The sequence below is a fragment of the Giraffa tippelskirchi genome, chromosome 13, assembly GCF_054371585.1.
Source record: "Giraffa tippelskirchi isolate mGirTip1 chromosome 13, T2T-mGirTip1v1.2.pri, whole genome shotgun sequence".
NCBI lineage: Eukaryota > Metazoa > Chordata > Mammalia > Artiodactyla > Giraffidae > Giraffa > Giraffa tippelskirchi.
The window spans coordinates 25094879-25121531 of NC_137287.1; the positions used below are offsets into that span (position 1 = coordinate 25094879).

At 35.4% G+C, this 26653-nt stretch overlaps 1 protein-coding gene across 1 annotated transcript in view; it reads left to right on the plus strand.

Moving 5' to 3' along the window:
• The window catches only part of SMG1 (SMG1 nonsense mediated mRNA decay associated PI3K related kinase), a 100216-nt gene that overhangs the window by 31733 nt on the left and 41830 nt on the right, over positions 1-26653 (plus strand). Inside the window, exons 5-29 of the mRNA XM_081556405.1 lie at positions 287-345; positions 1540-1753; positions 3974-4099; positions 4497-4569; positions 5651-5748; positions 7294-7467; positions 9225-9449; positions 10683-10784; positions 11408-11677; positions 13502-13632; positions 13814-13975; positions 14386-14504; positions 14980-15067; positions 15169-15270; positions 15739-15879; positions 16458-16657; positions 18445-18641; positions 18806-18967; positions 20009-20163; positions 21550-21692; positions 21847-22048; positions 24117-24226; positions 24957-25104; positions 25467-25626; positions 26360-26480. Of these exons, the coding sequence (XP_081412531.1) occupies positions 287-345; positions 1540-1753; positions 3974-4099; positions 4497-4569; positions 5651-5748; positions 7294-7467; positions 9225-9449; positions 10683-10784; positions 11408-11677; positions 13502-13632; positions 13814-13975; positions 14386-14504; positions 14980-15067; positions 15169-15270; positions 15739-15879; positions 16458-16657; positions 18445-18641; positions 18806-18967; positions 20009-20163; positions 21550-21692; positions 21847-22048; positions 24117-24226; positions 24957-25104; positions 25467-25626; positions 26360-26480 (3682 nt within the window). The remainder of the gene's footprint in view (positions 1-286; positions 346-1539; positions 1754-3973; positions 4100-4496; positions 4570-5650; positions 5749-7293; positions 7468-9224; positions 9450-10682; positions 10785-11407; positions 11678-13501; positions 13633-13813; positions 13976-14385; positions 14505-14979; positions 15068-15168; positions 15271-15738; positions 15880-16457; positions 16658-18444; positions 18642-18805; positions 18968-20008; positions 20164-21549; positions 21693-21846; positions 22049-24116; positions 24227-24956; positions 25105-25466; positions 25627-26359; positions 26481-26653) is intronic.

The window sequence follows — 26653 nt, forward strand, 5'->3', positions numbered from 1 at the left end:
CATCAATCCACCTTTTGTTTTAAAAATGGATTTCAGAGTAAATAAAAGAATTGTTGGTTTTTTCCCCCATTGATGATCATGGCTGTATATTTCCTATGGGTAAATTTCTTTCAGAATCTGAAAGGAAACTTATGACCCTCCTGATCTAATTGGGACCTGGGAATAATAAGGAAAGTACGGTGTGGTCCAGTTACAATTGGGAGGGAACCAGAAGTAAGAAAAAGTACATAATGTTATTCTTAAAAGTATAGAAATCTGAAGTTTTTATTAATGTGTTTTTTTTAAGGTGCTAGTTAAGCAATTGGATAATATCTTGGCTGCTGTACATGATGTGCTTAATGAAAGGTAAGTAATTTAAGAGAAACTTTTAAAAAGTATACAGGAAGATAAACTTATTGACTTCCTTTATAACATATTTAATGTTTCACTGGGTTCTCTTGCCATCTTTTTTTGTGTTAAAGTATTTAAACCCTAATTACCACTGAAATAGAATCCAGGTGGGTTACAGTCCGTGGGGGTGCAAAGAGTCAGACATCAGACAGGACTTAGCAAATGAGCACACACACACAGATGGAACCCACTTGAAAGGGAGAGCCATTCTTTTTTTAAATTTGTCAACATGACTAAATAATTGAGCACTGACTTGTAGAATGACATAAACTCTGAATGCAAGTGTGAATGAATACAATTAACTTTTGTAAACTAGAGCATTTTGAAACTGCTTGGAGAGTAGAAGTGAAAGGGAGTGTCCTTTGGGCAACAGTGGATTCAAGCCATCTAGTCTCCAGGGCTGCTGGAGTTCTCCAGAGGTGTGCAGTCATTTCTGCATATGGTGATTCCCAGAGAACTGTAGTGTTGGAAAACATCCAAACTCATCTCACTAGGTCATGAATGTTACTGCTTTCTGATGGTTTTATTTTGTATACTCACTCATTAATATAATACATAAATCAATGTTAATCTTTTAAGTTTATTATATTTAACTATTACTGTTTCCTATTTTATAGTTCTCAGATATTGAATATTACAAGGTATATAATTATTTGTATGGTAGTTTTATCTGATCCCTGGGTTGGGAAGATCCCCTGGAGAAGGAAATGGCAACCCACTCCAGTATTCTTGCCTGGAAAATCCATGGACAGAGGAGCCTGGCAAGCTACAGTCCACAGGGTCACAAAGAGTTGGACATGACTGAGTGACTTCACTTTGATCACTTGTTGCTGCCTTTTTCTATGAATCAGTTAGTGTAGTTTGAGATGGAATTCGAAGTCTGAATTTTAGTATATTTAAACCTTTCTTTACTATTTGTAAATAATTGATTCTAAAATGAAAGAAAATTTAAAGTTTTAACAAAGGTACTTTGGGCACTACAGGAGAGAGAAGATAGAATACTTAGAATGGATAAAACTGAAACCGTTAGTCTGGATAAAATTAAATCATTTAAGACATTCTGTTGTAAGATATGTTATTCTTGTTATCTTTGAAAGCTTAAGTCTCTTGTGTATTTTGTTTGTTTTGTTTGCATTAAAATAAACACAGTAGCAAATTGCTTCAGGAGTTGAGACAGGAGGGAGCTTGTTGTCTTGGCCTTCTTTGTGCATCTCTGAGCTATGAGGCTGAGAAGATCTTCAAATGGATTTTTAGCAAATTTAGCTCATCTGCAAAAGATGAAGTTAAACTCCTCTACTTATGTGCCACCTACAAAGCACTAGAGACTGTAGGAGAAAAGAAAGCCTTTTCATCTGTAATGCAGGTAAGACTATGGAGGATAGGGGAGTGATGATGTGCTTGGGAAGAATGTTGTCTTTAACACATCCTTGGCAGAGTGCTTGAAGAAAGGAATCTTAGGGTAGGGGTTATCTACTGATAGTACATGTGATGTAAATAAAATTCCTCTTTCTGAATTTGAGTAAAGAATATAAAGAATACACCTTTATAGGTAGATTTAAAATAAGTTACTTAGAATTTCTGTCTTCACTTTTTAGAAGCTTTGTTTTGAATTTGCTTAGTACTAGAATCATTTACAGATTTGGACATTGGAGCTACATGAGGAAAGCCAGGTCGAAGGGGGCTTCACATTTTTTGAGGGAGATAAACATCACAACTTACTTTGGGGTTTTTTTAGGTTTGATAACATGTTAAAAATTATTATTCCAAGTTATATAAAATAATTGTGTATCTGAATTATTAAAAGATGATTCCCAGTATAATTTTGAGCCAAGTTATAAGTAATTAAATTTTTGTTGCTTAAAAATTTAGAATTTGATGGTTTTGGAATATTTGATATCTTTATTTTTACTTTTCTTAAAAAGTTGATTTTATGTTTTATTTTGGCCAATTATTAAAAAAAAACAAATGTGAGAAATCTATTCTGTCTTAAAACTTTTATTTTTCCTTAATTGTAGAGGTTATGAAAAGAATTTGGGGAAAGATTTAGAAAATTATTTGTAGCTAACCAGCATAACACCAAATTTGGCTTATTCTGCATACAGTTTATATAGTGGATGTTTCCCCAGTTATTTATTTTGAAAAATTTTAAATCCACAGCAAAGCAGATAGGCTAGTACAGTAAACACGCATGTACCTTTTACCTAGATTTGTCACTTATTAGTATTTTGCTCCAGTTTTTTTTTTTTACACACACAGACATAATTTTTTGTTGAAGCACTTGAAAATAAATTACATCATGATGGTTTACCCCGTGATACTTGAGCATACATCTCCAGAGATTAAGGCTAATCTTCTATATAACAACAATATTATAATCATACCTAAGAAAATTAGTTCTGTCGCATAATAAAATCCATGTTCAAATCGTGCTGTTGCCACTGAGATGTCTTTTATAGCTTTTGTCTTACTCAGGATTCCATCAAGATTCATGTTTTTGGTGAATCTTTAATCTCTTGAAGATGGTGGTGTGCCTGTTTAATCTTAAGTGTAACAACTTGCACCTTTTTTGTCCCCCTTTTTTCGAAGAATGTTCTACGTCTTGGGCTTGTCTGATTATTCCTTTCTGATTAGATTCAGTTCAAACAGTTTGGTCATGAATACTTCATGGGTTCATACTTAGCTTTGTGTCACGCTAGCAGGTACATAAAACTTCAGGGTCACATACCTCTTAGATGAAGAGTTTCATTGCTTAGTTAAGGTGAAGACCAACCAGATTTTTCCATTGTGAAGGCTTGTTTTTCTCCCTTTGTAATTAGTCAGTAATCTGTACATAATACCATCAGACCTTCTGAATATCCTGTTTTTCATAATATTTCACTTGATTTTAGCATTCATTCATATGTTGTGCATTGTATAGATTATAGCACTAGCTCTTGCAAAATCGTGGTTTTCTCATTCTAGCATTTTTTCTATATTTATAACATCATTCTTTCGTAGAGAAGAGTTTCGTTTTGGGGAAAAAATGGGTTTTAACAAAAAATTCAGCTACAAAATATTCTGTAAGTAGTATGCCATATGTTTATTTAATATATATACACATATATAGTGGTAACATGAACCTGCATGTCACTCTTGTGTTGGAGCCATGCTGATCTTTAAATCATTCCAGTTTGAAGCAAGTGTTTATATCTTAAAAGTATAAACTGTACAACATTTGCTCTATCTTTTGAATTTTAAAATCATACATCTTAGTTTTTGTTCTTGAAATTTAGTCACACCCATAATATTGAAGAGAGCACTTAGGAACAGAGTAAATTTGTTACTTAGAAATATGTTAACAGATATTAAAGAAAGGAAAAACAGTATTTGTTTTCAGCCTTTAATATCTTAGTGGATTGAAATGTTTTCAAATTTTTTGGAAACTAAAACTACGGTTTATTTTCTTTGATATCATAGTTAGTTTATGTCACTCTATCACTATATCACAGTGACATATGTCACTATGTCACTATAAAATAACCTAATTTGCTTGTTTTCTCCCTATTTTATTAAATGTTCATGGTTTGTAACTTTTATTTTTCAGCTTGTAATGACCAGCCTGCAGTCCATTCTTGAAAATGTGGATACACCAGAATTACTTTGCAAGTGTGTTAAGTGCATTCTTTTGGTAGCTCGATGTTACCCTCATATTTTCAGCACCAATTTTAGGGTGAGTTCCCTGACCCCCCTCTTTTCAGATGATGGGGTGAGGGATTGTCTGTTTGTGTGAGGACTTGAGAAATTAGATAGAAAACAAAGTTTCTGCTCCTTTGAGTATAATCAGTTTTAAGGGCCAGGATTGAATGATATAATGATGCAGTTTTATGAAAAATACCATCTGTACTTGCCAACACTAGTGCCTTAAGATACTTAAATATTTCATCAATGTCATGAATAAAGGTCCATTATTCTCCTGCCCTGTCCCTCCCACCCCCCTTTTAAGTTAGTATGATGTCAAGTAGGTAAGACATAAGATGTTCTAGAATCTCTTACTTTTATATGGTCCATAGGGGGAATAGCAGTAAGACCTTAAAATGATTCGTCCCCTTTTCTTTGTCTCCATCCAGGATACAGTTGATATATTAGTTGGATGGCATATAGATCATACTCAGAAACCTTCACTTACACAGCAGGTGTCTGGTGAGTCATTCAGAATATACCCGTCATTTAAATATTGTGGGAAGGAGTGTTGGTTCCTCAAAGACCAGCTGTTAATACTAGTTTTTTGATAATAGAAGAAAAATAATTACTTCAGAGAATATTTTGGTGAAGATTACTTGTTAGCTACCTTTATCTTTTCAAAGGAAAGATGTGTACTTTTGTAGTAAGTAGGGAGAGTAAATGCAGCTTGTAGTGTTGTACCTGTGACTTGTCTCAAGTCATTTGTTGCATGAGTTGGTTGGAAGAGATGCCATAGTGGCAGGACTCTGAAGGGTAGCATGGAAGGAACATCCTGGACATTTGTGATTTTTTTTTTTTTTCTAGTGATTAAACAGTCAAACAAATGGATCAATTTGGACGATTGTCATAAATTGTGGGAAAAAGCCACTTTTTTTTTTTCAAGTTAAATGAATAACTAGTAGGACTCACTTGAACTTGTTCCAGGTGCTGTAGTTTTTCATAGCTTGTTTGATACAATAAAGTTCTGAAGTTAAGATACACAGGTGAGAATAGTTTTCTCAGTTCCACTGGCCCGTGGTCCCATTTCTCCCCTGGAGAGGAAGGTACACTTTGCGTGGCCAGGTGTGGCCCTGGAGGAGAAAACCAGTGTGGTCTTAGATCGGGGCAGTATACTCTCAGCCATGTGTGTAGTGACAGTATGGATATTAAATCTACTTAAAAAAAAAAAAAGGACATTAGATTTTAATTTCTGTAGAATTTTTATTTCTGCAGCATTAAAAGAGGTAGCTGTTAATCATTAGTATATTTAACAGTTCATGGGGATGTCCCTGGTGGTCCAGTGGTTAGAACTCTGCACTTCCACAGGGCAAAGGGGGATGGGAGAGTGGTTTGATCCTTAATGTGGTAACTAAGATCCCACAAGCCATGCAGCACAGTGAAAAACAAACAAAAAACAGTTTATAGTGCTAATTTTATGATATAGGGCTTGTTTCAAGAGTGAGCAACTTGAAAGCCTTTTAAAAGTCTCTTATTAAATATTTTTTAATTTGGACCTAGATTTTTTTTCCTACTCTTTCAAAATTTCTTATGTGCTTCCTAGGGTGGCTGCAGAGTTTGGAGCCATTCTGGGTAGCTGATCTTGCATTTTCTACTACTCTTCTTGGTCAGTTTCTAGAGGACATGGAGGCATATGCTGAGGTGAGTATATAAAAAACTAAATTACTTCCTAAAATTTCAGTTAAGACAAAAAGCAAAAACAAAAATCGAAAGCAGTGCTTGATTTATTTTAAAATAATTCTGATCACCTGACATTTAAGCAAAAATTATGAGACCATTGCAGTTTTTAAATTGTTTTTCAGATGCTTTTAGGTTGCCAGCAGAATTACTGGAAAGACACTGCAGGCCTAATTTCCCAAAGCTTGAAATAATTTTGGTGGCTGCTAGTATTCCAAAAACATTTTCTTCAGTTGTAGTTGACTCTTATTTTTTGTTATGAAAAAGGTGAATTGATATTGTGAATTGATTATGAAAAAGGCTTTCCTCTTACTTGTATTGGCATTCTTGGTTTGTGCTTCAGAGGACAAGGCTTGGTTTCAGTCACCTTTTGAGTATGACACTTTTAAGTGAAGTGTCTATTACTGGTTCTTGGATTTCCTGGCCACTGTCACGATTTAAACCTGCCATCTTTGAATCTATCTCTTGGTGTTTCTTTCCTACTCGGTTGGTAATTACCATGATTCTTATTTGGTGGTCAAGGCTTCATAAAGATTTAGCTTCATCTTTTCTTTATACCTTTGCTCTTTCTGGCAAATGATTAATTCACTACTTGTAACTGTACTGATACGTTTTCTCCCTTTCAGAGAAAAATGAGAGAATATTTTGCTTCCATATGTTTCTTGACCCCACACCTAGGATGTCTTGCTTCCTAGCACAGCTTTAAAACTGATCTCCTTCTCATAAGCCACCCATTCTTTTTTGTAGAGACTTCCCGTTGCTATCCCTAGAGATATAGTTTTCTTCAATTATTTTGGTGCATAATTATATGTAGGTATAATGGTTCTAATCCATTTTTTGCTGATCTTTTCCTTTGAGTATATCTAATTTCCTCAACTGACTTTTAAATCTGTAGACTAGGTATTACAAGGTCTTATAATTTTTAGAACCAGCCTCTAAACTCCCCTATCCCCCTTCCTCTTCATGTGCATGATATCGGTTCATCTTACTGTTGCTGCTGCTGCTAAGTCGCTTCAGTCGTGTCCGACTCTGTGCGACCCCATAGACGGCAGCCCATCAGGCTCCGCCGTCTCTGGGATTCTCCAGGCAAGAATACTGGAGTGGGTTGCCATTTCCTTCTCCAATGCATGAAAGTGAAAAGTGAAAGTGAGGTCGCTCAGTCATGTCCGACTCTTAGCGACCCCATGGACTGCAGCCTACCAGGCCCCTCCGTCCATGGGATTTTCCAGGCAAGAGTACTGGAGTGGGGTGCCATTGCCTTCTCCCATCTTACTGTTGGGGTTCCTCAAAGAATCTATTGAGGTTAATATTTGCTTTTTAAATAGTTGGAGAAGTAAAGTCTACTTTTATATTTAGATTCATGTTTCCTTTTCTCTCATAGGCCAAAATTCCTTTTCATCTGTAAAGATCTATTATAAAGTTAACTGATTTAAAAATTGGGAGTTGCTTTTTGTTTGTTTTTTAAAACAATGTCCTTCTTAAATAAGAATGCTGTGAATTCACATCCAGGACCTCAGCCACGTAGCCTCTGGGGAGTCCGTGGATGAAGACGTTCCTCCTCCATCAGTGTCCTTACCAAAGCTGGCAGCACTTCTTCGGGTGTTCAGTACTGTGGTGAGGAGCATTGGGGAACGTTTCAGCCCAATTCGAGGTCCTCCCATTACTGAGGCATATGTAACAGATGTAAGTTTTAGTAGTCTTAAGTATCATTCAATAATAATTGCTTTTTGTTTTAAATGGTTCTCTTTACCTAGTGAAATATGTTATTAACCTCTCATTTGTTTAGCATGTATGTATGTGTCTGACTACTTTCTTAAACAGGCAGAAAGGTAGGGAATTCTATATTCCACTCCCCCTCACCCCATGATAAAAGCTCCACTCTGTATTTTTAAATGTTTGTGAACTTTTCGGAGATTCGCTGTAGGTCCATTTATTCTTGTTTTTAATATATAACTTTAAAAACTTACTCTGTAGTTTTTTAATAATTTTAAGTTTTGCTTTAAAATTATTGTGTCTCCTTTTAGTTTTTCAACATACTTCTCACTTATAAATAAGGCTTCAAAAAGTAATTTTCTCTAAGCATGACAGGATGAAACAATCTGATAGCTTGACATCAAAGGATATAAAGACATAGAATCTAAAATATGTAATAGCCTGAGACCAATTATAAAAGGTAGCTAGATTGCCACATTTCAGCCCCAGACATCAGTTGCACTGTGTTACAGTCCAGTGAGTGGTTCAGTGTAATGGATGTGAAAAGTGAACTCTTATCATTATACTCTGCTTGAACAAGAAGGGAGAAACTTGTGTGATAAAGTCATAAAAGATCTAACCTAAATGATTAAAACTTTACTGTTAGTATAAAATTCTGGCTTTTATTAGCATTTACTTTTGTTGAGCTCATTGCTGGATAAAATAGGACATTAATTACATATTTAATTCTTAGTAAGTTAATTGTGTATTTGAGCAGACATGTCAGCTCCTGAAGATAATTACAACCAGCATGTTAATATTTTAAAACTGAGGAAAGTAGTTTAATATTTCTTTGTTTAACTGTCTGAAAGGAGGGTGGTTGACTTTGTCAGTGTTGAAATAAAAGCAGTAAACTCAGATATAAAACAAAGGACAGGCACATATCATTTCCCAGGAGAGTTCTATATTAATGTGCTCTTTGATGAAAGTCTTTTAGGTCTTTGCCAAAAAGGGTGTTTTAGGCCTCTTAAACCTATTGTCGGTTTAAAAAAAAAAACAACCCTGTATGTAGTGGTTGTTGAATATTACAGAAAAATTTGAGAAACATTTTTCCGTATCAATTTTCTCTGTATCTGTTTTTTCCTAAGTTATTTTTATTAGAAATTTAGTACGTTAATATTGACTACTATAGTTTAGTGGAGTTTTTTGTTTGGAAATGATATGATTTTCATAATACTTAAATAGGTATTATATGTTATGAATGAGAATATCTTTGCAAAGAGCCTGTCAATACGTGAACTTTCATAAGCTAAACTATCTTGGATATTTAGTTTTATGAGATTCATTAAAAGTCCAAGTGCTAGATTATGGAAAGTTATTCTCATGGTAGGTTATTCCCATGTTATTAATACTGTTACTAAGTTCTGGTGTGTTTTATGATTATTAAAAAGATTCTGAACTTCAGCTATTTAGTGACTTTGGCTGGGGGGTAGGAATTGGGTATAAGGGAAATAGTGGATTCCGTTTCCTGTCACAATAGTACTTTAGATACTTAGGCAGGATCCTTTCTGTGTATTGTACCAGAGATACCCTTATTATTATTCAACCATTGAAAACTGGAATATTGAGACTACTGACAAAGCAGGCAGTTAATTTTTCATTGAAACTGCATTAGAAAGAAAATATTTTCTTGCTCTGTGGAAGAATATGAATTTTTTTAAAAAGCTGCTTGTTTTCCCCATTTGCAGGTTCTGTACAGAGTAATGAGATGTGTGACGGCTGCAAACCAAGTGTTTTTTTCTGAGGCTGTGTTGACAGCTGCTAATGAGTGTGTTGGTGTTTTGCTCGGCAGCTTGGATCCTAGCATGACTATACATTGTGACATGGTTATTACATATGGATTAGATCAACTGGAGAATTGCCAGACTTGTGGTACAGATTATATCATCTCAGTCTTGAATTTACTCACATTGGTATGTGAATTCTTTTTTGTTGCTTTTTAATATGTTTATTCATGTTGTTAAGTGTAAATTGATGTAGAAGAAATTAAGCCCTTGTTTGCTTGTGGGACTTTTTAAAATTTTTTTGCATTACTCTTTTAAAATCTAGTTTGCTTTTGCTCTTGTATTTGTTTACTTTTAGTGTTTGAGATCTTATCTTCGTGTAGCTTCACTCTTTTTTTCTTGTTTTTTTGATGAAATAGCATTCTTCACATGAGACTTATCTAGCACTCCTGATAAATTCTGTGTAGAGGAGGTACTTGATACTTATTTTGAAAGACCCTGCTATGTTTTGTTTCTGAAACATGTGAAAGCTTCTTTGATAGTTTTTCTTTTCTTAATCATAAATATTCCCCCTCTCTTCACCTTTTATTATGGAATTTTGAAGCATATTTTTAAAAAGTAGAATAGTATAATGAATCTCTGCATACTTAATACTCAGTTTCTGTAATTAGAAACACATGGCCCATCTGGTTTCATCTAGGCCTCCTACTCTCTGCCTCTTCCTTGCCATCCCTCCATCCCCAACTGGATTATTTCAGAACAGATTCTAGATGACATTATGCTGAACATTGCTGCCATAGTTGTAGTTCCCTTTGCCAATGTAAAAATTTACCCTTAAGTGTAAATACATGTATCTTGTTTAGATAGCTAAACATTTAATGTCACAATGTTAAGGCCTAAAAATATAGCTTAGATATATTACTTTTTTCTTTTATAGATTACTTTTCACAGCAGTTTTTAGGTTAACAGAAAAGTTAAGCAGAATGTACAGAGTTCTACAGCCTGTTTCCCCAAGAGTTCTCTCTTGTTATTATTAATACCTTCTTTTAGTGTGGTACTTTTATTATAGCTGATGAGCCAGACTGACTCATTATGATTAACTAAAGTCCGTAGAGTTCAGTCTCTGTATTGTCCATTCTGTGGATTTTGCAAATGTGTAATGCCATGTGTTCACCATTATAGTATCATACACGAGGGTTTTACTGCCCTAAAAATCCCTCCTGTTCCACCTATTTTCTCCCCTCTACTACGTGGCAACCACTGATCCTTTTACTGTCTCCATAGTTTTGCCTTTTCCAGAGTGTCAGAATTATATAATATGTAGCCTTTTCATATTGGTTTTTCTCCCTTAGGAGTATGTATTTAAGGTTCCTCCATGTTCTTTTGTGAATTGATAGCTCATTTCTTACTTTATTCTTTTAGATTGTTGAACAGATAAATACAAAACTGCCATCATCATTTGTAGAAAAACTATTTATACCATCATCTAAACTATTATTTTTGCGTTATCATAAAGAAAAAGAGGTAAGTGATTCACTGATCAGGCCTTTGATAACCTAGGTCATTGAAAAGTTTGACTCATGTTCATTACTTAATGGGTACATAAATGAAATTAAAATGATAAATATTTGATTTAGAATATTAGAAATTATAATGATTCCCTTAATATTTGTTGATTTTAGTACTGTATACCTTGATGAATGATAGTTTTCTCAGATTTCCATCATTTGTTTCTATTAAATTTGTTTTACTAAAATTTCATGTAAATGTCATAAGTAAAACTTTATTGTTAATTTCCTAACTAACTCTCAGTCAAAGCCAATATAGACTTTCCAAGTAGATGTAGGAAACCCTGTCTCTATAAATTGCTGCTTTTATTTGTTTTGATGCTGGCTTAAAAAACTGAAGGCCTTTTAAGAAATTTCACATTGTCATTTTTAGAGAATACTTTTTTGATAGTAAAGCTTTATAGATTTTTAAATAGCTTACTGATACTGTGTAGGTTTCCTAAATTTCTTTGTGAAAAATTAAAGTCTTTGGTGTTTTAGACAGTGAATTTATCAATCTTAGACTGATTTGTATCATCATTTTGTAGATAGTAATATACTTTCCATTTAATTATTACTTTCCTGAATTCTCTTTTTAAGGTTGTTGCTGTAGCCCATGCTGTTTATCAAGCAGTGCTCAGTTTGAAGAATATTCCTGTTTTAGAGACTGCCTATAAATTAATTTTGGGAGAAATGACTTGTGCCCTAAACAATCTGCTGCATAGTCTACAACTTCCTGATGCCTGTTCTGAAATAAAACATGAGGCTTTTAAGAATCATGTTTTCAATGTAGACAATGCAAAATTTGTAGTTATATTTGACCTTAGTGCTCTGACTACAATTGGAAATGCTAAAAACTCACTGATTGGGGTGAGTATTTATTTGTAATGGCTTTGTTTTATCCATATTTGAGCCTCTCCTCATTGCATGTTAACATGTTTCATTTACTATCAAGGAGGTGTGTCTACAGCATCACACAGAACAAACGGCCATATTTTGGACATGCTTGGATAATTAAAATTGACAGAAACATTTTCATGCTATTATGTTTAGCTCTTGCCTTCCTTGATAAGTTTTTTATATCCTTTTTATTTTTTAAAATTGTATTGTAATGATCTCTCCTATTTACTCTAGCATGCTTTTAGTAAACTTGTCAACATTTTCCCCAGGACAAGTTTGTGTAGTTCTAAAATGCAGCCCTTTCTTCCCCTGGTACCCTTTTCCTTTTCCCACTAGAGTTAGTGCTTCCGTATGTCCCTTATTTTTGGACTACCCACTTTTCTTTAGGAACGTTCACATATTATTTTGGAAGAAGAAGAAAGATTTCATTCCTTTTAAGAAATCTGAACTGATTGCTTTTGATTTATAATTATTGTTGTGCATGAGCGAAGTGAAAGTCGCTCAGTGGTGTCCGACTCTTTGTGACCCCATGGACTATATTGTCCATAGAATCTCCAGGCCAGAATACTGGGGTGGGTAGCCTTTCCCTTCTCCAGGGGACCTTCCCAACCCAGGGATCAAACCCAGGTCTCCCGCATTGCAGGCGGATTCTTGACCAGTTGAGCCACAAGGGAAGCCCAAGAATACTGGAGTGGGTAGCCTATCCCTTCTCCAGCAGATCTTCCCGACCCAGGAATCGAACCGGGGTCTCCTGCATTGCAGGTGGATTCTTTACCAACTGAGCTATCAGGGTGTATTTCTCCCTCCTATGGTACTTTGCAGAATTGAAAAGCATTATTTACAATGAAAATGGAATATAATTAAGGGGTTAATGTTTCTAAGAGAGAAGGGAGGGAAAACTCAAGATTTGATATTTGTATTTGCATGCTGTCCATATTAGATCAGGTGCCCTGTGTCCCCCCCAATGACTGCTCTTTCCCTCCCTGCTGGGCTGCAGCTGACTCCTCTTTCGCATTCTAAAATTTGATTGTTGAGAAATTCACATTGTGTTCAGATTTGAGGTTTATATTCTACACTGTGAAAGCGAGAGGAAGTGGGGACAGGGTGGTCAGGTGAAAGGAGTATCTTAGCAATGGAAAGAAAGGGAAGAATGGTAAAGGCTTAGAGTGGCAGGATTTGCCCTTTTTTCCCACTGGACAGGGCAACTTGCCATTTATGGTATATGGAAAACTGAGGTAATACGATCCACTATCTTAAAGAGTGCAGGGGCTTTTGTTTAGACCGGGGATCAGCAAATTACAGTTCATGGACCAAATCTAGCTGCCCACTGCTTTTTTTTTTTTCTTTCTTTTTTTTTTCTTTTAATTATTGAGATATAATTCACATACTGTACAGTGCCCATTTAAAGTGTACAATTCAGTGATTTTTAGTATATTCACAGAATTGTGCAACCATCACCAAACATCACCTCTTTTTGTAAAGACTTTTTATTGGAACATAGCCACTTTGATTCCTATTTTTTGTCTGTAACTTTTCTCACTGCAGTGGCAAAGTTGAGGAGTTGGACATTGTAACAGAGGTGTCACATAACCTGCAGAGGCTGAGGTATTTACTCTCTTATCTTCTCAAGAAGTATTTGCTGATCCCAGGTTTAGTGTACTAGCTTGTTTCCAAATTTAAATCTGTCATTTTAATTTTTAAAAATGTGCAGACATATTTTGAAGGATAAACATTTTGTATGGTCATGTATGTCTTGGAGGAGCCAAACATTTACTTTCTTTGGTACATCATCAGATGTGGGCCCTGTCTCCAACTGTGTTTGCACTTCTGAGTAAGAATCTGATGATTGTGCATGGCGACCTGGCTGTTCATTTCCCTGCCATTCAGTATGCAGTGCTCTACACATTGTATTCTCATTGTACCAGGTAATGTATTTACATATACTTCTTAAGAATTGTTTGTTAAAAAAGAAAAAGTTTTTTTGAAAGGGAAGATTGGGCCCTTTAGAATATACAATGTAAAAAAATATGTGTTGATTTAACTTGGAAATTGCTTTTTTTTTTTTTTAATGAAAGATGACAAGATGATCCAAATTTTGTCTTCCAGGCATGACCACTTTATATCTAGTAGTCTTAGCTCATCATCCCCGTCCTTGTTTGATGGTGCAGTTATTAGTACTGTAACTACAGCTACAAAAAAACATTTCTCGATTATATTAAATCTCCTGGGAATATTGCTTAAGAAAGATAATCTTAACCAGGACACAAGGTAACTAATATTTTATAATGTTGTTTCTAACGTTTGGTTAATTTGAGAAAAAGAAGACTATCATTTGGGATAGAGCAGCTTCTTCTTCATTACGAAGCACTTTAAATTTTGTTTTATTATTTAGTCTAGAATTTCTTGTTTCTTGAAAGAATTACATGAAACCTTTCCCTCCTGCAATATTTTATAGATGAATGTATTTATAGAGATTTTAGAACTTTTTGGCTACAATTTATGCTAGTTTGGGGAGATTTTCTTAAAAGACAATTTTGTCAAAGGAATTTCTATAGTTTTAATATTTGTTTCTTATTGAGGTATTTAAAAAACCAAAATAAAATTAATGTAAAATAGATTTTTCCAGTTTTTCTATTTTTATTTTTTTAATGTGAAATCAACTGTATATTTTGTTTCAGGAAACTGTTAATGACTTGGGCTTTGGAAGTGGCTGTTTTAATGAAGAAGTCTGAAACATACGCACCTTTATTCTCTCTTCCATCTTTCCATAAATTTTGCAAAGGCCTTTTAGCCAACAGTAAGATTCTGTGATTATTTAATTTTTGTTAATCAGTGCTTAAAAGAGATCTTTGATAATGAGACAAAGATAGTCACTTGAGTGCCTTTCATGAGTGGAAATGTGTCATACCCATTTTAATGACAAATGTGTAATCTGTCTTAATTTTTTTGCCATTCTTAATATGTGAAGGAAAGTTGTTTTAAAGTGATTGTTACATTTTTAAGCTTATGAGATTGTTTATACATTCCATGTACTTTTAAAATTTCCTTCAGAGAAAGATTTGGGTGAGGACTAGTCACCCTAAGTAGATTTTGTTGAGTATATCATTTTCCCAAATGTTACTACTGCCAGTGAGGGAGGGTTCCAGGCAGGAACAACCCCTCATCCATAGTAGGAGCTCACTTTTTATTGAAGTAAATGTGTTCAGAAATTGATGATGTACTGGCACATAATTTCTTCTGGTAAGCTGAAAGTGTCTTTAAATTTTTAATAGCTCTTGTTGAAGATGTGAATATCTGTCTGCAAGCATGCAGCAGTCTACATGCACTGTCCTCTTCCTTACCAGATGATCTTTTACAGAGGTATGGATTAAATTAGACCCACTCTTTTGACCCTGACCCTAATAACTTAGAAATATTGCCACACTTGTATTATCTTACTTGTATCATATTATTTTTTGTAGGTGTGTTGATGTTTGCCGTGTTCAACTAGTCCATAGTGGAACTCGTATTCGACAAGCATTTGGAAAGCTATTGAAATCAATCCCTTTAGATGTTGTCTTGAGGTATAACAATTGTGTCAATACAAAGACATCCCACAATGTTTAGTTTAGGAAAAGACAGATTGTCTCTTAGTGAATTAATATCACATCTTTTGTGGTACTTCTCAATGATTGAAAAGATGGCAAAGGATCAAATCATGCAGGTCTAGAAGAAAATAACAAAAATTTGTGATTTTTATAAAGCTTATGGTGATTGCTACAGAATAATACTTAAAGTGCCAAAATGTGTTTCTTAGTAGTTATTATTTGTAAAACTAAATTGCATTCTTTTATAGTTTTTAATTGAGTTAATTTTGTGATTTAAGAACTTTAAATTTCAAAGTTGTAGTAACATTTCTTTATTTTTAATGTCTTAATTTTATCCATTTTTACTGTCAGATTTAGTTAATAAGGAAATGTTTCATTTATAGCAGGAGCTAACCTTTTAACTAAAAGATTTTGTAAAACAGTTACTTTATTTTCTGTCTACAGCAATAACAATCACACAGAAATTCAAGAAATTTCTTTAGCATTAAGAAGTCACATGAGTAAAGCACCAAGTAACACATTCCATCCACAAGATTTCTCTGATGTTATTAGTTTTATTTTGTATGGAAACTCACATAGAACAGGGTAAGACCTTTCTTTGACTCTTTCATCTGGGAAAAGTAATTTAAATATATTTGAATATCTTAACCCTGTGCCCAGTTTTGAGGAGAAAATACATCAGGGTTGACAGAAAAGAAAATAATATTCTTCTCAAATGGGTTGTTTTAAGTTTTCAATAGTAGGAGGAATTGCTTTGAAGATGGCACCTGAAGAGATAAAAATGAGCTTTGCAATTGATAGTAAAGGTGAAACGTGGTTGACGTATAACTGATCTGACCTAGTCATCAGTGCTTTGGGGAGGGGCCTGAGGGTGTAGGCATTCTGGAGACTTTTAGTTGCAGTGAATGTTTTACCCTGATAGCCAAACTGTCATGAGCCTTTTACCCTAATAATCTGTCCACACTATACCCTACTCTATTTCACCCGTAAAAGACCTTAAAATGAGAGGTGGGGATATAATGCTTCCCAGTTTTATAGGTTTGCCTTTTGAAGTAGGGGAAAAGTCCCATATTCCCATTTCCCTTGCAATTTGTTTTTTGTTATTGTCTTTTTTTTCTTCAAATGAAGTTGTTAGTCGTTAAATATGAAACTACTTTTTCCAGGAAGGACAATTGGTTAGAAAGATTGTTCTATAGCTGCCAGAGACTGGATAAACGTGACCAATCAACGATTCCCCGCAATCTTCTAAAGACGGATGCTGTCCTCTGGCAGTGGGCTATTTGGGAAGCAGCACAGTTCACTGTCCTTTCTAAGCTGAGGACTCCACTCGGCAGAGCTCAGGATACCTTCCAAACAATTGAAGGTAATTGACTATGCGCTATTTCAGACTTTGCAATGTAAATACTTTCAAGCTTGCATTAAGAAATAATGGATTTTTTATCTTCATTAAAACAGAACTTTGAGAGTATACAATTTTTTCCTTTAGTACTTTATCAGTTAATCTAGATATATTTGTCAGAATAAGCTTTTACTAAATAATTGTGTCGTGTGTATTTGCTAGCAAATTTGGAAAACTCAGCAGTGGCCACGGGACTGGAAAAGGTCAGTTTTTATTCCAGTGCCAAAGAAGGGCAATGCCAAAGAATGCTCAAACTACTGCACAATTGCACTCATCTCACATGCTAGCAAAGTGATGCTCAAAATTCTCCAAGCCAGGCTTTAACAGTACGTGAACCGTGAACTTCCAGATGTTCAACCTGGTTTTTAGAAAAGACAGAGGAACCAGAGATCAAATTGCCAACATCCGTTGGATCATTGAAAAAGCAAGAGAGTTCCAGAGAAACATCTGCTTCTGCTTTATTGACTATGCCAAAGCCTTTGACTGTGTGGATCACAACAAACTGTGGAAAATTCTTAAAGAGATGGGAATAACAGACCATCTGACCTGCTTCTTGAGAAATCTGTATGCAGTCAAGAAGCAACAGTTAGAACCGGACATGGAACAACAGACTGGTTCCAAATCGGAAAAGGAGTATGTCAAGGCTCTATATTGTCACCCTGCTTATTTAACTTATATGCAGAGTACATCATGAGAAATGCTAACTGGATGAAGCACAAGCTGGAATCAAGATTGCCAGGAGAAATACCAATAACCTCAGATATGCAGATGACACCACCCTTATGGCAGAAAGCAAAGAACTAAAGAGCCTCTTGATGAAAGTGAAAGAGGAGAGTGAAAAAGTTGGCTTAAAACTCAACATTCAGAAAACTAAGATCATGACATCTGGTCCCATCACTTTGTGGCAAATAGATGGGGTAACAGTGGAAACAGTGACAGACTTTATTTTTCTGGGCTCCAAAATCACTGCAGATGGTGACTGCATCCATGAAATTAAAAGACGCTTGCTCCTTGGAAGAAAAGTTATGACCAACCTAGACAGCACATTAAAAAGCAGAGACATTACTTTGCCAACAAAAGTTCATCTAATCAAGGCTATGGTTTTTCTAGTAGTCATGAATTGATGTGAGAGTTGGACTATAAAGAAGGCTGAGCTCTGAAGAATTGATGCTTTTGAACTGTGGTGTTGGAGAAGACTCTTGAGAGTCCCTTGGACTGCAAGGAGATCCAACCAGTCCATCCTAAAGGAAATCAGTCCTGAATATTCATTGGAAGGACTGATGCTGAAGCCGAAACTCCATTACTTTGGCCACCTGATGCAAAGAACTTTCTTATTTGAAAAGACCCTGATGCTGGGAAAGATTGAAGGCGGGAGGAGAAGGGGATGACAGAGGATGAGATGGTTGGATGGCATCACCGCCTCAATGGACATGAGTTTGAGTAAACTCCGAGAGTTGGTTATGGACAGGGAGGCCTCACGTGCTGCAGTCCATGGGGTCACAAAGAGTCGGAGACAACTGAGCAACTGAAGTGAAATAATTGTGTCATGTGTTTGTTCACAAACTTAGGGGATTTGTGTGGAGAAGACATTTTTTTTCTTCTAAAAATGTAAAGGTCTTGTTGGGAGTTTTGTTTTTAAGTGATGGATATGCAGAGGATACTTGATAAATGTAAATTTGTGAAATTATCTCCAAGAACTTCTAGAATTTTGAAGACTCCTTTTAAATTTGGAATCTTGTCTTTGGTTGTAGGTATCATTAGAAGTCTTGCAGCTCACACATTAAACCCCGATCAAGATGTTAGTCAGTGGACAACTGCAGACAATGACGAAGGCCACAGTAGCAACCAGCTTAGACTTGTGCTTCTTCTGCAGTATCTGGAAAACCTGGAGAAGTTAATGTATAATGCATATGAAGGATGCGCCAATGCATTAACATCGCCTCCCAAGGTTGGTTTCAGTGGGCTGGATGTTGATTCACAGCAGTTTTGTGGTCAAACCTGGCTGTGTGCAGAGCTGAAATCACAGTAGACTTGTATATATGCTTTATGTGTATTTCAGACGTCTCTGCCTGTAATTTGAACCAGTCCTGAGCTCTTCTTTCTCTTCTAAAGGTCATTAGGACTTTTTTCTATACCAATCGCCAAACTTGTCAAGACTGGCTGACTCGGATCCGACTCTCCATCATGAGGGTTGGATTGTTGGCAGGCCAGCCTGCTGTGACAGTGAGACATGGCTTCGATTTGCTTACAGAAATGAAGACAAATCCGTCTCAGGTAAAGTGGTGTGTGTGGAGTTAGTTAAATTTGTTAATTAGAAAAACTTGGGGGTAATTCCTTTGCTATGATCTAATCTATGGATAGGGGCTTCCCAGGTGGCACTGGTGGTAAAGAATCTGCCTGCCAGTGCAGGAGATGCAAGAGACTGAGGTTCGATCCCTGGGTCAGGAAGATCACCTACAGTAGGAAATGGCAACCCACTCCAGTATTCTTGCCTGGGAAATACCATGGACAGAGGAGTCTGGTGGGCTCCAATCTACGGGGCTGCAAAGAGCCAGATGCGACTGAGCACACACAGTCTGCGGATAAAATAAGTTAAAGGTTCTAAAAGGTTCTTTTGATTTTTAAAGCTTTTGATCCAATATTTTTATACAAGCAGTAACTTCCAAAGTTGCCTATTTATATTTTTTACTTAGAACATGTGAAAATATTCATTACTTATGCTTAAAAGGTTGGAACTTTAAAAGTTACTCTAAGAAATTCATGCATATAAGAAAACTTTTATAATCACTTGTAGTGATTATATAGTGTACAGGAAAGTATAATATATGTAAAAATATAATATTGATAACATTATAATATATGGAAAAAGTGCTGGCTTGTAGGTGGGGTTACTAAATAAATAGAATCCAAAAATTGCAAATGTTTACTAGTTAATGTCAATAGGCAATATACAAAGACATAAAATTAGGCATTCTTTGATTCATGGTTATTTAATTTTTGCTTTGTGTTTACTTCATGTGTTACTCCTAAAGATGCCAAAGCTGAAATGGTAAACATTTTTTTTATTTTGTAAAGATTAACACCCAAGTGCTATTTATTACAGTCCATCAGCGCCTCCTCCCCCTCATATCTACAGTATACAAAACATTGTAGGAAATTCATAATGTAATTTCATCATTGTAAAAGTAATTGTTAAATAAATTTGACTTTAAATAGGCTTTAGATTGTGATTAGTAGTTGTAAATTTAGTAGAGATGTGAATTTTGAAGGTATTGAAGTCTGTGATTGATTTTTTTTTCTGAATGCCACTTTCAGGGGAATGAATTGGAAGTAACTATCATGATGGTGGTAGAAGCACTGTGTGAACTTCATTGTCCTGAAGCTATACAGGGAATTGCTGTCTGGTCATCTTCGGTTGTTGGAAAAAATCTTCTCTGGATCAGTTCAGTGGCCCAACAGGCTGAAGGGAGGTAAGTTAGAAGGAAGGAAATGGGTGATAGGAGTTCTTTATGTTAAGTTTTTTTGTATTACTGGTTGACTCTGTAATTAAATGTTATTTGCATTTAAATGTTGATTCTTAATTGATAACTTTTCACATCAGAGTCTGATACAAATTCCCCTACATGGCCGTAGTTCTCACTCATTAGCTCTAAACTTACTCGATTCCTTTAGGCGTACTCTTTGCATATCATAGATTCCTCTATATATGTTTATGTGAGTTTTATCAAATATGGAAAATGTAGGGAAAATAGAAGAAGGGCTCATAATTCCATCTCTTAGTGGTAACTTTTGTTGTACATGCCTTGCTAGTTCTTTTATATCTGATTTTCTATCCTCTTTTCACAGAAATAGCAGTGTTTCTGCTGGTCACATGATTTTGCTTTTTCTACTCAGCAGTATTTAAAAAAAGTATTTTGCCCTGTTAAGTTTTCTACAGTGTGATTTTTAACAACACTTTTTTTTTTTTTTGAGTGCACCAAAATTTAACATTCCTTATTGTTGGACAGCAAAATTATTTGGATTTTTTTTTTCCACTAATCTTAGTGCACCACGGCACTTAGTTCTTTGCTCATGTTTGTGATTGTTTTCTTTGAATGCATTCCTGCAGGTTGATTTACTATTAATAGAAGAAAAGCTCTAGACCATTAGGCTTATACATACTATTGCTAATTTACCCTACATAAAAGATGGTTCCACCTTGTATCCCTAACAATAAAAATAACCCTTTCCTTTCTCCTTTGTGAATATAGAGGGCCACTGAGAAATAAGAACTCTGCCATCATATTAATGAAAATGCTTGTTTTAATTTAAATTTCTTTATTAATAATTAATAATAGAGCTTTCCCCATTTGGTACTGACCATTTGTGATTCTTAAAAACATAGATTATGTCTTTGTGGCCTGTCGGTTTTTTGGTTATTGATCTGTGAGATTTTATTGTACACCAAGATTATTGATGCTATCTAACTTCTTGGTCAGTAATTTGTTTTTAATATTCATGGTGGGTTTTTTTTTTTTTATACCCCAAAGTTTCAAATTATGGTGTCATTAGATCTGTTAACTTTTATGTATTTTTGTGTTTACTTTTCTATTGAGTCTCTGCATACATTGAGATCAGGTACTTAGCGATATTTTCTGTTAGTTTATACCGTCTCTTTTCTTAAACATTTATGATCTTTGGATTTATTTTCATTTTTTTGTGAGGAAGAGGTCTAGTTTTGTGCCTGCTCAGGCCCACACAAAATAATCAACTCATCGTCTCCGCTTGATTTATTGAATAATGCATTCTTTCCAGTGTCTTTAGAAATGAAATATGTGGATAATTAAAAAATAAGACTGTTTGAACTTGTGTTGAAGGTTTGAAAAGGCCTCTGTGGAGTACCAGGAGCACCTGTGTGCCATGACAGGTGTTGATTGCTGCATCTCCAGCTTCGACAAATCTGTTCTCACATTGGCTAATACCGGGCGTAATAGTGCCAGCCCCAAGCATTCTTTGAATGGTGAGCATTCCAAGTTTAAACAAAAAGTTGTAGACAAATAATTTGTACTCATGATCTTACTATACATTTTTAGATATCTCTGCTGTTTGAATTATTTATAACTGCTATGAGTCTCTCTTGCTGTCTCTCTATTTTATGAAATGCTTTCACTTAGGTGAATCCAGAAAAACTGTGCTGTCCAAACCGACTGATTCTTCTCCTGAGGTTATAAATTATTTGGGAAATAAAGCATGTGAGTGCTACATTTCAATTGCTGATTGGGCTGCTGTACAGGAGTGGCAGAATGCCATCCATGACTTGAAAAAGAGTACCAGTAGTACTTCTCTCAACCTAAAAGCTGATTTCAACTACATAAAGTAAGGATTTCTTTTCAGTTATGAATTATACTTAACCCCATTAAAAAATTTTCAGTAACTTTATTTAAAGTCTTATTTTACAGCAGAAGAATATTAAAATTGTTTATATTTATTATGACAAGATGCTTGTAGTTCTAATAATAGTGGTTGTAGTTCTAGTAATACTGCCATTCTTAAAATGACTACAATGAGAAACCAACATTAGAGGTGAGGAGGGTATTCATGCAATGGGAAAACATATTTGTATGTTGAAGCAGTCATTCGGTATTGATTCTCAGAACCTGTTTTAAAATCTTAATGATATAAAGAAATTTGTCACTGCTTGAGAAAGGATAATATTTGATGGCATTGTTTCTAAATTAGGTGTGAATATATCAAAAACATTTTTTATAAAGAGGACAGAGTTTATGACATTTGTAAATTAAACTCTATTTCTTGTTTTCTTCTTCCTTTTATTCCTTTCAGCATTTATTAATGGCTTAATTTGAAATTTGAGCACAAGCTGTGTCCCAGACCCTTGGCTGGGATGATAAGGGTCATTAGCTGTCCTTGCCATCAGGGAGCTCAGCTTCTAGTGAGTAAATGAGTTAGTGGGTAATTTCTCCATTGAACATGTACTGAGTGCCAGCCAGTGGGGTGTAACACTGTGTACAATAGGCACACATTCTAACCCTTGAGGAGCTGACCTTCTCGTGAGGAGGAGACACAGGCAGACTAGGTTGGGAAAAACCATCAGGATATCATTTGAGCACAGACATGAGGAAGCAGACCTCTTGCAAAGAAGATAGACTTGGAGTGTTCTGGAAATGCCTGGGAGGCCACTATGGTTGGAGCTGAGTGAATAATAGGCAATAAGAGTGGAGAAGTAAGATTTTGACTCCTAGTAAGATAGAAAATCTTAGGTGGGATTTGAACAAGTATCTGACTTACTGGCTCACTCTGATAGGTTTTCAGCAGGCTGTAAGTGAAGGGCTAGGGTGGGAGCATTTGGCCATTGAACTGTGGGGTGAAGGTACAGAGAGGAAAAAGATGCTATTTAGTTAGTTGAAGTAAGAACACACAGAGGACAAGGAAATTTTTTCTGAGGTGTCAGTTATTAGCTGAAAGTCAAGGGCATGATAGAGCATAGTGGGGACACAGCAAACCTGCCTTTGGAGAGGACTCAGACCTTGTGGTGGCAGAAATAATAAGTGTGTTGATCAGCACACCAAGACAGTTCATTAATGCCAGGTGATTGCAGCTCACCTGAGAAGCTGGGATTCGTTAAGGTAGAAGCAGGCACAATCATTTCCAGTGCTGTATTCAGGCTGAGTTGTGAGGGAAGTGATACAGTGAGAGGGACAGGAAAGATGAGAGATCAGTGGGGAAGAGGGAATTGAGAAACTGGAAGTCCTCTCGTTGGTTAGATAGCAGCTGTAATAGGAATGGGAATAGAGTGAAAATAGATCTGAAAGTGGCAGTGGATTGCCAGGATGATAAGGCCCTCATCCTGGCCTTGAGGCTACAGACAGACTATCGGAAGGAGTTCCAGGGGTATACCATGTTCAGGTCAGGTGAGGAAAAGGGAAGGAAAAATTCTTGGAAAGAAGAGGAACAGGTTCTGTAAAACAGTGTAAAAGTGAGAAACGGAGGGAGGCCAGCAATGAAGGAAGGTAGAGCTAGGATATCAGATTGAGGCAGTAAGATAGGAGGCCTACTGGGGCTTATGCTTTAGATGAGCAGTGAGGTCAGGCAGGGGATTTAGTGGTAGCTTGGGAAGAATGCAGAGCTCTGTTGTTAGTGATTTGGTCGGGCCCTCAAAGATAACATGCTGCAAAAAAGGGAAGGAAATGTGGAGGGTTGAGTATGCTAAACTGAGTATCTGGAGATGTGAGTTTGTGGTTTGCATTGTAATTAAGATGGTAGTTGCATCTTCAAAATAAAAATAAAATGGTGGCCTACGTGGAAGGAACTTCATCACAGGAATTCTGTGTAACTGCTCTCTTTTCCTATAATTTGTTATATTTTTTTGAATGGCTCCATACCCTGGAGAGAGTGTAATACAAGCTAACCAGTATTTTAATTACAGATCACTAAGCAGTTTTGAATCTGGAGAATTTGTTGAATGCACTGAACAACTAGAATTGTTACCAGGAGAAAATATCAGTCTACTTGCTGGAGGATCAAAAGAAAAAATAGGTATTTGAGATAATTTTAAAATTAAGTATTTTAATGAACAAATTCTTTAAAATGTTTGGCTTAGTATACTTTAGTGGAAAATCTGCAAGTTTTTGTACATTTTTTGGGGCAGAGTGTGAAGCAATAAATTAGAGCTGTTTTCCTTACGTCTGGCAAATATAAAACAGTTTAATTCAAATTAAGCAAAGTAAAAAAGGCTATTGTAATCCTTAGAGATCTATCTAGCCATTTTCTTTGAAAAAGTTCAAGTAGTGTTTAAATATTTTTCTTGCTTCACATCTTAATATGGTCGGCTAATTAAATTCTTTATTATAACTAGAACATTTTAAAAAATGTAGTACTGAAGTTAAATATTGTGAGTATTTTATGTGTTAACATTGATCTGCTGAATTCAGTGTTTGCCCCATTGAGTAGTAAGTTGACTTACTGATTTTTGAGTCTTTGAAAATGAACTCATTTTGGGAGGTCAGAGGTATTATTTTATGTGAAGTATTTTTATACTTTTTAAAATACTTATTTTATGCTTTTTTTATACTGCACATAAAGTAATACGTCAGACCTCCCAAAATGCTATCAGAAATGCTTGATCATAGTGTCTGAACTTAAATATGAACTTAAACATGAAAGGAGGTATTCATCGGTGATTGTTTTTTTAATACTATCAAAGTATCTTGTCATTCTTCCACATTAAAAATGAGTTAACTGAATGGAACCGGTTTGATTTCTGTAGATATGAAAAAACTGCTTCCTAACATGTTAAGTCCAGATCCAAGAGAACTTCAGAAATCCATTGAAGTTCAGTTGTTAAGAAGTTCTGTTTGTTTGGCAACTGCTTTAAACCACATAGAACAAGATCAGAAGTGGCAGTCTATGACTGAGTAAGTTTGATCCTAAGGAGGTAAATGTGTATTATGTGTACCATATGGTAAATGTGTGTAGTTTGGTGGGGGTGAGGCAGTCACCGAATCACTGCAGTGGTAGTCATGATAGCTTCATTTTAGTTGTAGAAGTTGTACGTTGTGTAAATGCTGCTTGCAAATATACAGAGGTAAAAATTTCATATCCCCAAACACGAATATCTTGACTTGCTTATGTCATTTTACTTAAAAGCAAGCAGTTCCTTTTTCTTTCCCCACTTTGGATGGCAGTGTAGTAGCATCTTATCACACTGCTTTATCCCTTCAGTGGTTACAAGTTGGAAAATCGTCTTTGTTAATTAGCAGCAAATATCTTGTTTCAGAAATGTGGTGAAGTACTTGAAGCAAACCTCCCGCATAGCTGTTGGACCCCTGAGACTTTCTACTTTAACGGTTTCCCAGTCTCTGCCAGTCCTAAGTACTTTACAGCTGTATTGCTCATCTGCTTTGGAGAACACAGTTTCCAACAGACTTTCCACAGAGGTGCGTATGTGTACATTTTTAACCAGGATATTCTTCTGACCATTAATAGGCATTAGTGTGGACAGAAGCTGTTTTTCAAGTTTTTTTTTAAAGTTTTAAAAATAACATTTGTAGCATTTTTGGACAAGCTATTAATATTAAATCCAGAAATCTAAAATGCCATTTTCAGGCAGATTTTCATTGGAGAAATATGTAAGGAAGATGGAACATGAGACTGGCTAGTTAGTTGTTTAATTTTGTTTCTTCATTCCTTTCCTCCTTCCCTCCTTTCTTTTTTTGCAAGAGCAGTTGATTATGAAAATATATGCCAGATTGTATAAATTTCAGATTTGACTGAAAAGAAGACACAGTGCATTCTCCTTCAAACAAGATAAAGTTTAACCAAAAGTGAACCCTTCCCAAGGGAAATAATCCTTGAGAATCTTTTTATGAAGTGATAGTTTTATGTTTTTCTGTAACTTAGCTTTTGCTTTATAGAAAATAACCTTTTTTTTTAATTAAAATATGACGACTTTATTGTAAATGCATTGATAAATTGGACTTAATATTCTGAAAAAAATATTTTTGCTTTTGGAAAAACAAAGGTTTTTGTCTTTTTCCCTTGTGATTAGAAGATACAGTGAAGGTAGAGGAAAGTTTAATAGATAAATCTAGAATAGATCTGAAGTAGCTGACCTGTGGGGTCATATAAAGAGTCTTTTTACATTAAGTGGTTTTGACTTTTCTCTGGCAGGACTGTCTTATTCCACTCTTCAGTGAAGCTTTGCGTTCATGTAAACAACATGATGTCAGGCCATGGATGCAGGCATTAAGATACACGATGTACCAAAGTCAGTTGTTGGAGAAAATAAAAGGTAACTAGGTTGTTTTTTTTTTTTAATAGCTTTTTTGAGATACAGGTACACATTTTGAATGTATAGTTCATCAGTTTTGACATTTCTTCATGTGTGTAGCCATCAATACAATCAAGATATAGAACATTTCTCTTACCCCCCAAAGGTTTCCTTATGCTTCTTCCCAGGTATTT